The 16051-nt window shown below is 35.3% G+C and overlaps 3 protein-coding genes across 3 annotated transcripts in view; 2 read left to right on the top strand and 1 right to left on the bottom strand.

Annotated features, from left to right (window-relative positions):
* Positions 1–16051, bottom strand: part of LOC142339117 (endothelial differentiation-related factor 1-like) — a 242983-nt gene that overhangs the window by 77579 nt on the left and 149353 nt on the right. The gene's annotated exons all lie outside the window — the stretch shown is intronic.
* LOC142339771 (putative U3 small nucleolar RNA-associated protein 11) lies at positions 8873–9784 on the top strand. The gene has a single exon (XM_075390031.1). The coding sequence runs from the start codon at positions 8977–8979 to the stop codon at positions 9742–9744; it is 768 nt and encodes a 255-aa protein (XP_075246146.1). The 5' UTR covers positions 8873–8976; the 3' UTR covers positions 9745–9784.
* LOC142339115 (uncharacterized) overlaps positions 10766–16051 on the top strand; it is an 82787-nt gene continuing 77501 nt past the window's right edge. The window contains exon 1 of the mRNA XM_075388855.1: positions 10766–11346. Coding sequence (XP_075244970.1) covers positions 11186–11346 — 161 coding nt within the window. The 5' untranslated portion in view covers positions 10766–11185. The remainder of the gene's footprint in view (positions 11347–16051) is intronic.

Below are 16051 nucleotides of genomic sequence, written 5' to 3'. Positions count from 1 at the left end.
GAATATCGCAATCTTCACGCTGTACCAGGTCTGCTAGTTTCAGCTTTTTATTCAAACCAAATAACTTTTTTGCATTGCATAGCAAGGCTCTGTAATTAAGGGGTAGTCAAGGTTGCTGCTCTGTATTCCTAGCTTGAATAGCTCCTTTCTCTCTTCTTACTTTTTGCAGCTCGCTTTCAGTTTCTTTAACTGAGTAGTTGTAGTTGACATTATTTGTGCCATCTTTGGACTTTGCATCCACTGCCATTTGATTCCTTCGATCTCTGGTTTGCTTTGAGTTGTCGTGAGATACAATGATTGATTTGGTGGGAATCATTGCTCCTCTTAGTTGCCCATAATTTTTAAAAATCTCGTCTTTGTCGAATTTGCTGCTCAAAAAATGCAATTTTCAAAATAATATGCAGATTTCTTCCATCGGCTTTGTCCTTCACAGCCGGCTCACTGCCTGCAGTTTTTCATGAAATTCTGATAGCTTTTTCAGTTTCAAAGTTCAAGTACGATTTCAATCAGTTTTTGCAAAATGCTTTGAAAAAATTGATATCGTCGTCAATTCGTTCTTCTGCCAACCTCTCGCTGTTTACTGGAACATTGAAGAGCACTACAATAGTTTCCCCTGTTGTTGAGATCAGTTTTGTCTCTTTGCTGCTGGATCAGTATTTCCTTTATTGTATTGTTCAAATTAATTGGTGGTTCGTTCGGTTTAGTTTGGCAAGTTGTCCTTGTTTCGCAAGGGATTCGCTCTTTCTTTTTTTTTGTTCCCAATTTGGATTCTAAACTGCTCTTGTTTCCTGAATTTGTCTTCAAATTCAAATTTCATGCATCTTTGTATGTTGGCTGCGGATGAAGGGTTCTCAGCAGTGGCTTTTACTATTATCTCAAGCTTCTTGTTTACAGCAGTTTGTTCCCAGCATGTTGGGTCTCGCAGTATTTTCTTTCCTATGTCAATACAGTCTTTGCAGAGCCTGAGTCTTCGTCATGTTCTAAGGCAATGTTGTTGTTACTCCCAAACAAGAATCCGAATTATTATTTTTAATATAATTAATATTATTATTATTATTATTATTATTATTATTATCATTATTGTTATTATTACTAATATTATTAATAATATTATTATTATTACTATTATTATTATTATTATTATTATTATTATTATTATGATTATTATCATTAATATTAATATTAATACTATTATTATTATTATATTTATTATTATTATTATTATCATGATTATTATTATTATTATTATTATTATTATTATTATCATTATTATTATTATTTTTATTATTATTATTATTCTTATTATTTTTATTATTATTATTAATATTATTATTATTATTATTATTATTATTATAATATTATTATTATTACTATTATTATTATTATTATTATTATCATTAATATTAATATTAATACTGTTATTATTATTATATTTATTATTATTAGTATTATCATGATTATTATTATTATTATTATTATTATTATTATTATTATTATTATTATTATTATTATTATTATTATCATTACTATTATTGTTTTTGATATCAAGTTCGAAAATGTTTGAATGGAGGACAAGCGCTTCTCAAAGACCGTTGATATTAATTTCAACAGAATAACTGGCCGATAAATAAACAATTCTCATCAAACGTCGTCTTTGAAGATGGGTCAAACTCTGACTATTTTCCCTTTGCTTGGAGGATTCTTCAGTTTTTTTATGTTGTTTAAAATACACGTTATCAATTTCGAGAGTTCTTTTCTGAGCCTGTTAAATGAAACTGGTGTTATTGCGTCGGGTCCACATTTTTTAGTCGCGTTTCGCAGTTTTAGCGATTCTGGACTTCATCTTTGCTTATGGTAAGGTCGGATCGCCCATAGGATTTGATTTGTTGGTGGCTCAAAGAAACAATAGTATCCGTCTGTTCCTACCGATGCGAAGTACTTAATGAAGAGGGCTGATTTATTATAATTGGTGTTGACTTCTTTGCTTTTGGCTTTATTTGTCAGTTTTAGTTTTAGATTATCTCTTTGCAAGCTCTTCAAGTGTTTGAAGTTTCTTTCTTTTGTCGAGGTGCAAATATTTTGTGCTCGTACTCCTTCCTGTCCGCTTTCTGTAGTTTAAGGCCTCGACTTTTTTGGCGATCAGTTTTGCATCTATTGATGCTGTTCCAGTATTAGCTGCTTTTTGTCTGAGTGTATTGAAATTGTTTATTTCATGAGAAGTCTCATGGATAATTCAGGGAAGTAAAATTCGCCGTAGGTAAAAATTTCAACCAAATCAAACAGCCAATTGTATGACAAATAGTCTGTGATGTTTTAGTTTAGAGGGAAACATTATCTACTCCTAATGCTGTTGGTTATTCACGTTTCCGAAATAAAGAGAATCTCGAAACATACACGTTTTACCATGTCTGCCAGTTTCAGACTTTCAATCAAGCCAATTAGGCTTCTTGCATTGTACAGCAATGCTCTCTAGTTATCGGGTGGTCAAGGCTGATGCTCCTCATTCCGAGCTTGGATAGTTCTTCTCTTTCTTTTCACTATTTGCAGCTCACTTCTCGTTCTTTTAAGTGAATAGTTGTAGTGGACAGCATTAGAGTCATCTTTTGACTTCGAATCCTCAATAATTTGTTTTATTCGATCTTTTGCTTCCTTTGAGTAGTTGTCAGACATTTTGATTGATTTTTAGGGCAACTCTGCTCCTCATAAGTTTCTAAGATTTTTGAAAATCTCGATTTTGTCGTCTTTGCTTCTCAATAATCTTAAAAATCTTGTTTTATGCAGGTTCCTGCAATCGACTTTGTCCTTCACATCCGGCCCACCACCTGCAAGCTTCCTTCTGATTCAAATCCCTCTTTCTAATTCAGATTCCAATCCTTTTTGCAAATTGTTTTGAAGAAATTGATATTGTCGTCAATTCGTTCTTCTGCCGAGTTTTTGCATTTTACAGGGACATTGAAGAGCACTACAATAGTTTCCCTTTTTTGCGTTTGTCTTCGCTTAATTTCTGCAGGATAAGTGTTTCCTATATTATTTTCTGCAAATTATTCTGTGATACGGTGGGTTCTGTTTGCGAAAACGTCTTAATTTCGCAAGAGAATTGTTCTTTTTTCTTCAATATTCTATCCAATTTTGTATCCAATAAACTGTTCTCCATTTTGTTGATTTTGTGACTGGCCGCTAGTTAGACACTTTTTTTTATTGTTGTCTTTGAAAATGATTGAAACTATGTTAGCATCCTCTAGCTTGAAAACTTCTTCAGTTTTTTTTTGTTGTTAAAAAGGCATGTTATCTATGTTCGCTTCATCGCTTTTTAAGTAAAGCTGGTCATATTGCATCGGGTCAATGACTTCTGGTCGCGGTTAGCAGTTTTAGCTCGTTCTGGACTTTGTCTTTGTTTATCATAGGTTCTGACCTCCCATAGCATTGGATTTTGTGGTGGTTCAACAAAACATTAGATTATTTCAATTTCTACGGATTCGAAACATATTGAACAGGGCCGATTTTTCATAATTGGTGCTGGTTTCTGTGCTTGTGGCTTTATTTGCCAGTTTTAGGTGTAGATTACCTCTCTGCAAGTTCTTCAATGATTTGAAATTTCTGTTCCTTTATCTAGCTGTAAATATTTTGTGCTCGTACTCCTTCGTGCCGCTTCCTGTAGTTCAAGACAGCAACTTTCTCAGGCGATTGGATTTGCACTTGTTGATGCTGTTCCGGTATTAGCTACTTTTCGTCTCCGAGCATTGAATTTTTTGAGCTCGTGAGAAATCTCATGGATAACTCAGGGAGGAAAGTTTTGTTATCGTTTCCTGTTCTCTTAGACGGTAAATCAATTCAAAAAGCCTAGTGTATCGTAATTCATTACTTACATCTACGTTGCTGCATGAGTAAGGTTTGAAAGTCTGCTGTTTTAGGGCGGTCGTTATCCCTACGAAGTCTCATTTGCAGTAACTAAATAAAATACTGCAATTCTTCTTCGGAGATCGATTGTTCATTGAAAGTTCAAAAAATATCTAAAGATGATCAAAAAACTTGTTAAAGAAGTATTTGGCTTCGAGTGCCTTATCACCATTTCATTGTTGATCTGTGTAACATCCATGCATTGTTTTTAAATTTTGAATATTTAGCATTGAACATAAATATCTCCCTAGATTGCCCGACATTTCAAGAATGTGCTCATCATAAATTTCCTCAGATCCGTAGGTCTCCCAGTTTGTATTTGGCATAAAATATATCTCCAGCAAGATTAACATTGACAGCGCAAAACCTTTCATCAAAAATCATCATTCCATCCATTTCTTCTTCGGCTAGGTGGTAGGGGCTACTACTGGCCGGTTCTGTTGCAAGATGACGTATGTAGGGTCCTGGCTTCAAAATGGTTTTCTGCAGTTGTTACTATTTGCTAACTCAAGAGGGTAAATGTTCCATACAAATTTCAGGGTAATTAATTTTGCTGTTGAATGCACTCGTCTTTCCTCAGTGACAAGAAATGTTGTCGCTTGTTGTTGGTCTGCCAGTTCTCATGATGTTGAAATTTGGAAGGAACAGCAATCTGCTCTTAATGTTGTTGGTTAGCCACGTTTTGGAAATGAAGAGAATATCGCAATCTTCACGCACTACCAGGTCTGCTAGTTTCAGCTTTTTATTCAAACCAAATAACTTTTTTGCATTGCATAGCAAGGCTCTGTAATTAAGGGGTAGTCAAGGTTGCTGCTCTGTATTCCTAGCTTGAATAGCTCCTTTCTCTCTTCTTACTTTTTGCAGCTCGCTTTCAGTTTCTTTAACTGAGTAGTTGTAGTTGACATTATTTGTGCCATCTTTGGACTTTGCATCCACTGTCATTTGATTCCTTCGATCTCTGGTTTGCTTTGAGTTGTCGTGAGATACAATGATTGATTTGGTGGGAATCATTGCTCCTCTTAGTTGCCCATAATTTTTAAAAATCTCGTCTTTGTCGAATTTGCTGCTCAAAAAATGCAATTTTCAAAATAATATGCAGATTTCTTCCATCGGCTTTGTCCTTCACAGCCGGCTCACTGCCTGCAGTTTTTCATGAAATTCTGATAGCTTTTTCAGTTTCAAAGTTCAAGTACGATTTCAATCAGTTTTTGCAAAATGCTTTGAAAAAATTGATATCGTCGTCAATTCGTTCTTCTGCCAACCTCTCGCTGTTTACTGGAACATTGAAGAGCACTACAATAGTTTCCCCTGTTGTTGAGATCAGTTTTGTCTCTTTGCTGCTGGATCAGTATTTCCTTTATTGTATTGTTCAAATTAATTGGTGGTTCGTTCGGTTTAGTTTGGCAAGTTGTCCTTGTTTCGCAAGGGATTCGCTCTTTCTTTTTTTTTGTTCCCAATTTGGATTCTAAACTGCTCTTGTTTCCTGAATTTGTCTTCAAATTCAAATTTCATGCATCTTTGTATGTTGGCTGCGGATGAAGGGTTCTCAGCAGTGGCTTTTACTATTATCTCAAGCTTCTTGTTTACAGCAGTTTGTTCCCAGCATGTTGGGTCTCGCAGTATTTTCTTTCCTATGTCAATACAGTCTTTGCAGAGCCTGAGTCTTCGTCATGTTCTAAGGCAATGTTGTTGTTACTCCCAAACAAGAATCCGAATGGTATCAAGTGCCGCACTTTAAGCACGCTAAGGATCCGTCTTTGCATCATACACAACATTCGCCGCAGGTGTATTCGGTTGATTGACTGCGTAAGTTTTCAGTCATTTTATCAGTAGTTAATTGTGTTGAGTAGAAGAGAGGGAATAATAGATGAAACTGCTTTTCGCTAAGCCCCTTACATAGAAAAAAGGTACTGAAGGCACTAAGCTAAAACGGGTTCCGATGACAGCAACTCTTGCTTCACTTATTTCTCAGCACCTTCCAACCAAGGAAGGCCTTGATGGCGTTCAGAAAACATAGCACCTGAGGGGAAGTGGATCCTACAGTGAACCTAGCCCCTTGAAAACAAAGAAGGTCATGACAGCAACAAGCTCAGAGAAAGAACAGAAAAGAATAAAAAAATAACTCACTTTTTGCTGCTCTTGTTTCGTTTGTTTCTTGCGTCTTTCCCTTTTGGAGGGCTTGTTCTTCTGTCTGTTAGTTGGCACGACTTGAGCAATTATGTTTCTTTTCCTCCACACCGTGTTCAGAAGACTCACCTCAATCTCTGTGGGAGAGCAACTTTTTCTTCACGTCGACTATTGCAATTTTCGTTTCGATAAACTGAGTCCCGATAGCAATAGTTCCTTCTCTTCTGCAGTATATTGTTGCTTCTATACTACCACTGATAGTTTTGAGGATCCCTTTCAGTTCTTCGGTTGAACAAACCTTATTTCTGTTGCTTCTATGTCTGGAGACGGTCTTATGGATAACGTCGTTCCAGATGATGATCTTGTTCACAAGTACACCTCTTTGTGTCAAATGATACTGCAAAATCTTCAATTTGTTGACTGCTTTGGGGGTGAAGCTCAATCCAGGATATGAGTAACTTCCACCAAACAGCTGTCGTCGTTGGGATGGGATGCACTTGATGGTGTGGTTCACAGATATCGCACCTACGAGGTAGACCATATGTACCGGCCTCTACAATCCTCGAACAAAACGCTAAAGGCTCTAGAGTCCAGATATCTGGTCTTTTCCAAACTCCTGTTTAAACAAATAACAAAAAAAGGGCCGTGTACACCATCCGGCATCGATGGATGTAGGTCGAAAAATAGGGTATGATGAGTAGCACTTAGTAGCCGGATGCTGCACTCCAAGCTGTTCCCCTCCAGACAGTGTAAAGACGGCCCAGTCACAAAAATAAATAACAAGTGGAGAGGAAAGCACCGATATATATAGCACACATAGGGAACTAGAATGGAAGGATTAAAATAAAAATGGATCATCAAGGAATAAGCAAATGAATAAAGATAAGCAGCCAAACTCCTGTTTAATAAGTTCATATGAAAGAAGTGAATATATCATGAATGGTCAAATTACCACAACCGAACAATTTTCAAGTCGTTTCTCAGTCCCAAACTGAAATTACTACCTCTTAGTCTCCAATGTTGAGATGCAGGAATAGCTATTCTTTTTATCTTTTATAAATTGCAAGTAAGACATTCCAATTACTTTCGAAAAAAACATGTGACGACAAAGCAGGACAATATACTCGAGTAGAGTACAAACAAACAAAACCGGCTGCTAAAAAACGACGAAAATTGCTTCTATCGAACAAAAATTTTATATATCATCGTCAGCAACACTTGGTAAGCTTTTCTTTGTCAGTTAAAACTACGATAATAAATGCACTTCTCGAATCATTTGCAAGTGCTCAAACTGCAAATATCCGAAGAAATTAGAATATACCGTCAGTCCAATTGCAAACTATAAACTATCTGTGAACTTGATGATGAGCCATATTCAGATTGGGTCTCAACCTCTACTACATTAACTACCTCCAAAGCTTTAATTACTACTACTACTTTAACTAAAACAATGCCTCGCTCTTTTTGGAATTTTTGGGCTGGATTTTGTTAGCCAAGTGGGGGTGTAGTAGTAGTAGTTGATAAGGCTTTAGAATAATTGTTCAAGAGTTTTCACCCGTGTTTCAAAGCCAGTTGATAGAGTTCAGTTTTATTATGTTCAAGGGATTGCTATGTCCACATCTGCAGAGTATTCGCCATGTGCATTTATTATTTTCGATGAAGGATTTTTCGAAGAATTTGTAGTAAATACTCAGCAACGTTTTCTTGTTCATGTACTGCCCGTAGTCTTTGTATACTCTAATAACTAGGTTGTAGAGAGATTTAGTTCTGCGGAAAAAATTGTCGTTTTTTTGTAAACTTTTCGGAATTTTGAATTCGCCTCTTGTATCTTGTCGAGTGGCTTCAGGGGCTTTTCTTGTAGATCTAAGGTAGTGTCATACTCTCCCCTCATAATTGCCAAGAGATAAAATAGGTCGTGTTGTTCAGCATAAAGACACAGGGGTAGAAGTTTAAGGTTAATCAATCTCTCTGTAGCTTTCATTTGAGCAGAGAATCCATTTTGTCGCCAGCTTTTGCACTTTTTCAAGTTCTAACATGTTTGTCCGGGAGGGCATCCATGTCTGTGATGCGAAGGTGACAGTTGGAACAACGTAACCAATGTTGGCGTCCAGTTTAGTGGTCCACTTAGAAAGGTTTGAGAGGTTGCGTTTGATTTGGTTGTTCTTAATTCTCATGGCTTCGGTTGTTCTTAATTCGCAGTTTGAGTTCAAGTTTAAGTTCTGTGCTACAATCAAACCTAGAGAACGTTGCGAAGTGCAGTTAGTAATTTCAGAGTCAGAGAGTTTTGCGTTAAGGTCTCATTTAAAGCTAAGTGTGTGTTCTACTTTTTATGTCCTCTGATCCCCAAGCTGAGACTGAAACAAAAATTTTGATAACAACTCAGAATCATATGATGTGGCATGTTCCGTGTTCAAACCCAATATACTGAGCAAAGTTAGTCTGATATAAACTATATTGATTGTGTTTAATGGGTGAAAACCCTTGAGCCTAGCCCTAAAGATTTAACTACTACTACCACTACTATTGTCCCCCAGAGTGTCTGTTTGATATTACAAGTTCATATATTTCAAGTATCGTTTTTTAAAATTCTTTTGTTTCTTCCAGTTTTTAAACCAGCAGCCGTGCTGTGCTGTTGTAGCTCATCATTTGCTTCAATGCTATATTGTTTCAGGTCCGACTATTTGTTTTTGAGTTCGTGCTTTATTCTTAGAGTCGATTGTTCGAGCCACATGTTAACGGGTACAACTTGGTAATTGTAGATCAAATGACTAGGTATTTAATTCTCACTTGGTCAATTTAATTTTTTAATGATTTGTTCCACTTATGTCTTAATTCCTTTGCCGCTCTTTTTCAGATTTTTGAAATTGTAATTGCTATTACGCATATTTCGTGCTGATTATTACAGTTGAGGGAAATTTGGCTCCTGACGTATTTAATACTAATTTTAGATCAATGTCATCTTTCGCTAAGGCTCAGAAAAATATGGGACGGGGGTTGCATCGTGAAAGGTCACAACCAGAAGAAAGAAGACATTTGGGAAGGTTGCAGAAAAAAGTTGATTACAAGAAACGCTCTGCAGATTTCCACAAGAAGGTAGATAGGCTGAGGAGACTCAAACAGCATGCAGCCAATAAAAATCCAGACGAATTTTACCATAAAATGATCAGCACTAAATTGAGAGATGGTGTGCATGTGAACGATCAAACAGTTGATACATCTACCCCGGAACAGGATCTTATTGAGAAGTCACAATCACATTCGTACGTGGTGTCAAAGCTCACATCTGAGTCGAGAAAAATTGACAGATTGAAAAACCAGCTTCAGTTTTTGGACAATGATTTGACGTCTGGGAGCTTGCGACCACTGAGCAAACATATTGTGTTTGTCGAGGATAACGAGGCTGTTGAGGAGTTCGAGGCAACATCTTACTTCAACACGGCTGAAAGGTTAATAGGACGAAGTTTTAACAGACCAAAGCTTGACCAACTGAAGAGTCTTGTATTTGATCAAGCTTCCACCACAAGTGTGTCACAAAAGATGAAAAGCTACAGAGAGCTAGAAGGTCGAATTTCGAGAAAGAAGAAGCTTGCAGTTATGGAATCTAAGATGCAGCAAAAGAAGAACTTGTGTGATAAGTACAACAGACCTATTGCTAAGCTAGCTCCTGAGACTGTCAACTCAGCCGCCGTTTATAAGTGGAGCTACAAACGAAGAAAGTGATTTCTTTAATTGAAATAGAGAATTCAAATCTTATCCGTCACTTTGAGCGTTCCAAATGTTCTTAGTCACTATACCTTATGGATGTCATAAAACTATTTTCCAGATCACGAAATGGATGCATCTTTTTTGCCAGCTCTAATTGTGTCTTTTATTTGGGGAGTTACAAACCCGTTAATGAAGAGGGGAGCTTCATCGACTTTAAATGACAACAGGTCCCGGCAATTGCAACAGCATAGCTTTATCAGACGAGTGATTACAGAATTGGTAATGTTGTTTTGCGGTACAGATTATCTGTTGCCCTTTGCTTTAAATCAATGCGGAAGCGTTTTGTTCTACTATTGTTTAATTGTACCGTCAGACCAGTCGAAGCTATCTGTTATGGTTCCAACGGTCAATGCCCTGACCTTCGTTTTCACGGCTATTTTTGCGGCAGTTTTCAACTCAGAGAATTTGTTCACTCCTAGAAAACTGTTTGGACTTTGTTTGATTGTAACAGGTGTTTATTTGACGACTAATTAACGGATCAACTGATATTTATTGACGTTTTTTAACGGCTACGTTGGAATGTAAAGGATTTAACGCTGAAAACTTGTAACTGAATCATAACCGACGTCATTGGTTTGTTCAAAAGATTGTTTTGCCAAGATTGATGAAGCTTAAAGTGTAATAGATGTGTGATTTTGTCTTGAAAATTGCTAGCATAGTTCTGAATTCAATTTACGACTTATCTTTTTTTTCATATTGACTATTTAGTGCAAAAATCCAGCGGTAACAAATAACAATAATTGTTGCGAGTATCAATATAATAAAGTTTTTCCAACATTATTTACAAAATTTGCGTGATAATAGGATTACAAAGCCTCGTGGGAGATTATCTGTTGGCCTTGATAAATAGGTAAAAATGTTGCCCAGCTGAATTTATAGCAACGCGGTTGAAAGGGACTGACATATTCTACCAATTCAAAGTGTTTAAAAAGCCTCGTCAACCGGTTTTCTATAATAAACAGCAAAAAAATTAACAAGATTTGATTTTAAAAAACCGAAATCTATTTTCAAGAAGTTCTGTAAAATATATCAGGGTGCTTGTTGGTCTGAGTTGAGACAGTTGGTCATTTACAGGCTGCACATGCGGCGAATACGTCCGCAATGCTCCTCAACGAAATTTAGAGAACGATAAACCCATTTTCAATTCTGAATTTATCACCGACGAGTACTGCGGCTCACCAACTACTCTCAAACAGTCTACACCCCACACAGTTACTGTGAGACGAATCAGTGCACTTCTTTGCTTGGGGATAAATTCTCAATTTCTTCAGCCGGGACAAAAATAATCATTGATAGATGTTCGAGCTCATTACTTCCTTAACCGTGTAATTGCCAAACGCAGAATAACACGAGGACACTCATTAAATTGTTATTTGAAAGTGGTCAGATATAATCGATGGACATTCACATGTCTGCCGAGGGTCAACCAGACAAAGAAGAGCTTCTGGTCTTCGGTTATGAGAGCAAATTATTTCGGGATGACGAGAAAGCTGAATGGATTGATTCTAAACAACACTTGGTTCCGTGGAACGGCAATAAAAATCTCATGATTGACAGGTTAGCGAGACAGCAAAGATTAACAGCTGAGGTTTCAATTTTCTCGGAAAACGTCCAATTCTAAATTACACTCTAAATCAAATCATATTTAATGCATTGTATATGTTATCTAATGGGAAACTCACCCAACCCATTTATTGCGCAATATGAATTGTGGCGTTCCTTTAACGCTTGCTTCACTAGCCTCAGTAGAGTGAAGGCATAAATTCAAGGTGAAAAGGTCAATTTTTCAGCCCTTTTCAGATTTTGCAGTTGACTGTTTTTGCTTTAAGATAATCGAATATTTTTTGTTCCGATCCCTCTTGAGGGGGGGGGGGAGGAACTATATACTCAAATGGGTTTTTTTTGTTCAGTCAATTTTGGCCGATCGATATATTCATCGTAGAGAGTTGAGACTGGTACCATTAGAAAGCTTGTCCAGCGTAGAATATGGAATTAAAAAGAGTTTTTTGATTTTCGGTTTCGACAGGGAGATATCGAGGTTTAAACTTTCGAGAAAATAGAGAGAATTCCGTTAATTTCATTCACCTTTTTTCAGAATTTTTGACTAAAATTTCGCTAATTTTGATAAAATTTAATAAAATTTTTCAAAAAATTGTTGTTGATTTTTCGTTTAAAGACAAAATATAATGTCGGCTATTTTCAGTGATTTTTTGTCACAAATTCCGGCTAAATATTGCACAAAATTCAGACTTTTTCATCAAAAACAGCACGAAATAAGTTTCTTGAGTCCACTCTGATTAAATTTGCAGGAAGTGCACATCCAAACACCACTAACACAATCTTTGTAGACTGAAAAGGGGGCTAATTTCACTTCAACTTCCGTTGAGAGTGCTCTGTAAATAAAACTTTACTGTTTTTTGCTAACTTTATTCGTTGATTATCAAAAACGCAGCATTTATTTTTGATTTTTTAACTAACAAAATATCTATATCGATGACATTCCAAAAATTAAATATTCCTAACTGACAATCAACATTAGCAGGACTAGTTCTGTACCAATCTTGAACCGTTACAATCCATAAATATTTCGGATTGTCGTCAGTCGGTTTTTTATTAAAAAAATTCGATCTTTTTTATGTTAATTAAATAACAGAACATTTCAACTCAAAGCTCACTAGTGATAGGTCCTATTGGCTTCCTAATTAACTCGAAATTAATTTATCTAGTTGATTGCTTGAAAGCTTGTGGTCGTTTTGACGTTTAAAATATCTGATTTTTAAATGAAAAATGGCTTATTGAACTTCGCCTCCATTTTTCTCTTAATTTGGTCAACTTTTAGCTTAGCGTCAGCAATCAAAGAGTGCTCCTTCTTTCCGCTGAATTCAAATTTAGTCTTTATTGCGCTTTTACGCCTTAAGTTATGGTGTTCTCACTTTGATACTACTAGATTTCTCAATTTTTTAAAAAATTTTTAGGTATTTGCCCTTTTTTCATGTTTTCTAGTTTTGTCAAATTATCACGTTATTGTCAGTTCATATATCACATTTTTGCGTCCAAGATAAAGCACAATTGATAATATTTAAATCCTTAAAGATATAGATTGTGTTTCTTTACCGCTTCGACAGTACTTTCTCGAAGAATTTAATTAAATTTTTAATTTTTTGTTTAACTGTAGTTTTTACTTTGTCTTTTTAGTCGTTTTTAATTTCCTGTACAATGACCCGGTTTGATTGGCTTTTCCTGGAAGACTAGATGAGCCGATGTTCTGATATTAGAAGATAGATAATGGCTTTCATGACTTTGAAAACAATTGTTTTTTCAAAATGAAAAAAAAAAACATTTCAACTTCGCAATTTCGTTCAATTTATTGTCCGTTTGTTACCTGGTCTCTTTAATTAAAGGTTAAAGATGATATTATTTTTGTCAAGGGAAGGTGTCAAAATCTAATGTTTTCTAAGAATTCGTTATGACTTTACTGGCTTCGACACGGGTTTTTCACAAAAAAAAAACAAATGAATTTTTGATTTTTGTCATACTTGACGTTCTTTTTGTAGACGTAAGACATATTCTGGATAATTGCAGGTCTCAAGGGCTTCCTTTGGAAGAATGGACGAACCTATTCAAATTTTTCATTTTGTAATTAATGGCTTTTATGTCTTTGGAAAAAAATTATTTAGAAAAAAAAAACAAGTATTACATAATTTTGCATTTTTCTTTTTTTTTCTAATTGTTGCTTATTTAAGGAGCGGTCACATAATACATTATCCTCGTTCGGCGAAGGTGCAATCGAACATATTTTGGGGGCCAAAGCATGGCTTTACGGCTTCCAAAGCATTTTCTGGCAAGTTTTAATTGATTTTTAGTATGTTGTCTGTTGTTCTTTTTGTAACTGCATAAAAAATTGAATACCAAGAGTTCTTAATTCCCTTCTCTAGAAGCATTATTAATTGTAAACCTATGGGATAATTTAGTTGATTACTAATGGTTTTCATTACTTTGAAATTAATTGTTTTTTAAAAAAAAATTCAGCAAATTTTCTAACTTTAAAGTTTCTGTTCTTTTTTGTCTAATTTTTACCAAGCTTTATTATGAACTGGTGAATAACCCTTTTTTTTCTGGTGAATTACAAGTTATTTTGTTTATTTTCAGTTTTATCTGACGCTATTTTGACTTTGTTATTAAATTTTGTTTTTAAAACGGACATAAATTTTTTGATGTAATTAATGTTTGTTGTTATTGTTTTTTTGCCGTTCGTCTTCGCTCGCTTTCTTAATATCGGCATATCTCATCAATATAAAGCATCATGTTTTACTCCACTGAGTTATTTGCTTTGGAGACTATCTTTTCCTTCATACACCAGTTTTTTTTTGAAAAATACTTGTGAATTTTTTGTGTTTTTCCATCTGTTCCTGATTATGCCAAAATTGTGGATGAGCGGGGTCGGAACCTTATGTGCGATCGCACATTACCGAGCCGCCTTGTCGTTTATAAATTCATTTGCGTTATTGTTTAAAGGGGTTGAAGTAGGTGCACTTATAATGCCAACTTAAACATCAAGATATTTCAAATGGTTTTAGGTTTCTGAAATTTTTTTGTATTATTATTTTGAAGCTGACATTTTTTTAGCTTGCAATGTTCCAGATAGGTTAACTGAGACTTTAATGCGAACGTTTTAGTAATTTTCACAAAATATGGCAACTTTCAAATTTGAAAGCATTAGCACTAGCATCAAAGTCACTAGAAACGCCAGAAATGAATTGTATTTCCTCATTTTTCGTGTTATCTACTTTGTATCTTCTATGGCTGTTAATAGTGATATCAAGGTTCGTTAATTGCTCTTGAACGAATTTTGACGCATTTTTTTGAATGTGTGTCTTTCTTTGCTAAATTCTTGACCGCTCTTGCACTTTTTCCCCTCAAAATCTTTTCGCAAGGTTTGGTTTCTTTTTAACCGTTATTTTTTTTTATCATTATTGATAAATTTCCCAGATTGTAGCTTATGACTCTCCCAACTTTTTTTACATTTGAACACATTTGTTTGAAAGTTAGTTCCCAGTTTTTCCCTAAAAAAATCCGTTCTTGTGTTTTTGTCTTTGGGTTCATATCCTTTTTTACGTGCCCTGCGCCAACCATAAAAGCATGTTATGTCTCCTTCAACTGCTCGACCCATATTTTTCCAGAATATCTGCATTTTTTAAAGCCCTGATAGCCGAGTGGATAATGCTTCAGTCTAGTACGCTTGAGGACAGGCGTGCGAACACCTTCTGTTTTGAATTTTGTGCGCACATAAAATTTATCTAGGTTACTGCCGCCTCTGAAATAATTAATTACTACTTTACAAACCAAGTTAGAATCTTTTTGAATGGTTTGGTTTCCTTATAGCCCCTTTTTTTAAATATAAGTTGTTATAAATTTGCCAGATTGTATCTCATGGCCCTCCCAACTTTTTTGAGTTTGAAAGTTTGTTCCCGGTTTTTCTCAAAAGGAAAATTTCGTTCTGGATCGGTATGAAAAACTTACGCTTCATTTTCAGTTTTTGTGTTCATATTTTCTTTCTCGTTGCCCTGCCCGAACTATAGATGCAAGCTATGCCTCCTTCAACTACTTGACCTAAATTTTTCAGATTTTTTTTTTGCAATTTTTGATCACTTTTACCATATTTTGGTTTTCTTTTGATGTAATTTAAATCGTGTTTTGGTTTTCAATTTTGTTTGCAATTTTCCATCTGATGGATTATTTTATCGGTTGTTTTTTTTCTGCCCTGATTTGTTGAAAATAATTTGCTTTATTTAGAATTTTTATCAGCCTTGTTTATTTACGAGTGTTCAAAGTTTTGAAATGTGAATGAATTCGGCATGCTGCTGTTTCAAAAATTTTTGCAAATAAATTAGTTTTGCAGACTTTTTTTCCATTAGTTCTTGAAACAACAAATTATTAAAAAAGATTTTTTGCTACCGTTGGAATTTTTTCGTTTCTGCCCCAGCTCAGTACGTATAAAAATGTGTACAAGGTTCTGCTAAATAGTGGTAATTATTATTGGTTCCAACTTATTTGATTATGGCTGCGAAGCTGTAAGCTGAGCGGAGCTATATTGCGGTGCTCTTGGTTTTGATTTGTTTCGTCGTCTGACGCTCTTTTTGGTTTTACATTTGTTCACACAGCAAAGCTGAAAAAGTCAACTTTTCTGAATGACTTCTTCCTCTCACTAACGGCGTTGTTGTTTTTAATGTCCTTTTTTCAGGTTTTTGTTAGATTTTAGGGT

Source organism: Convolutriloba macropyga, chromosome 5 (genome assembly GCF_964194025.1).
Source record: "Convolutriloba macropyga chromosome 5, txConMacr16.3, whole genome shotgun sequence".
Taxonomy (NCBI): Eukaryota; Metazoa; Xenacoelomorpha; order Acoela; family Convolutidae; genus Convolutriloba; species Convolutriloba macropyga.
This window is presented reverse-complemented; position numbering and strand designations above follow the sequence as displayed.

Excerpts from the sequence above, each read along its gene's own strand:
- LOC142339771 (XM_075390031.1), top strand. The coding sequence starts at position 8,977 with ATGTCATCTTTCGCTAAGGCTCAGAAAAATATGGGACGGGGGTTGCAT.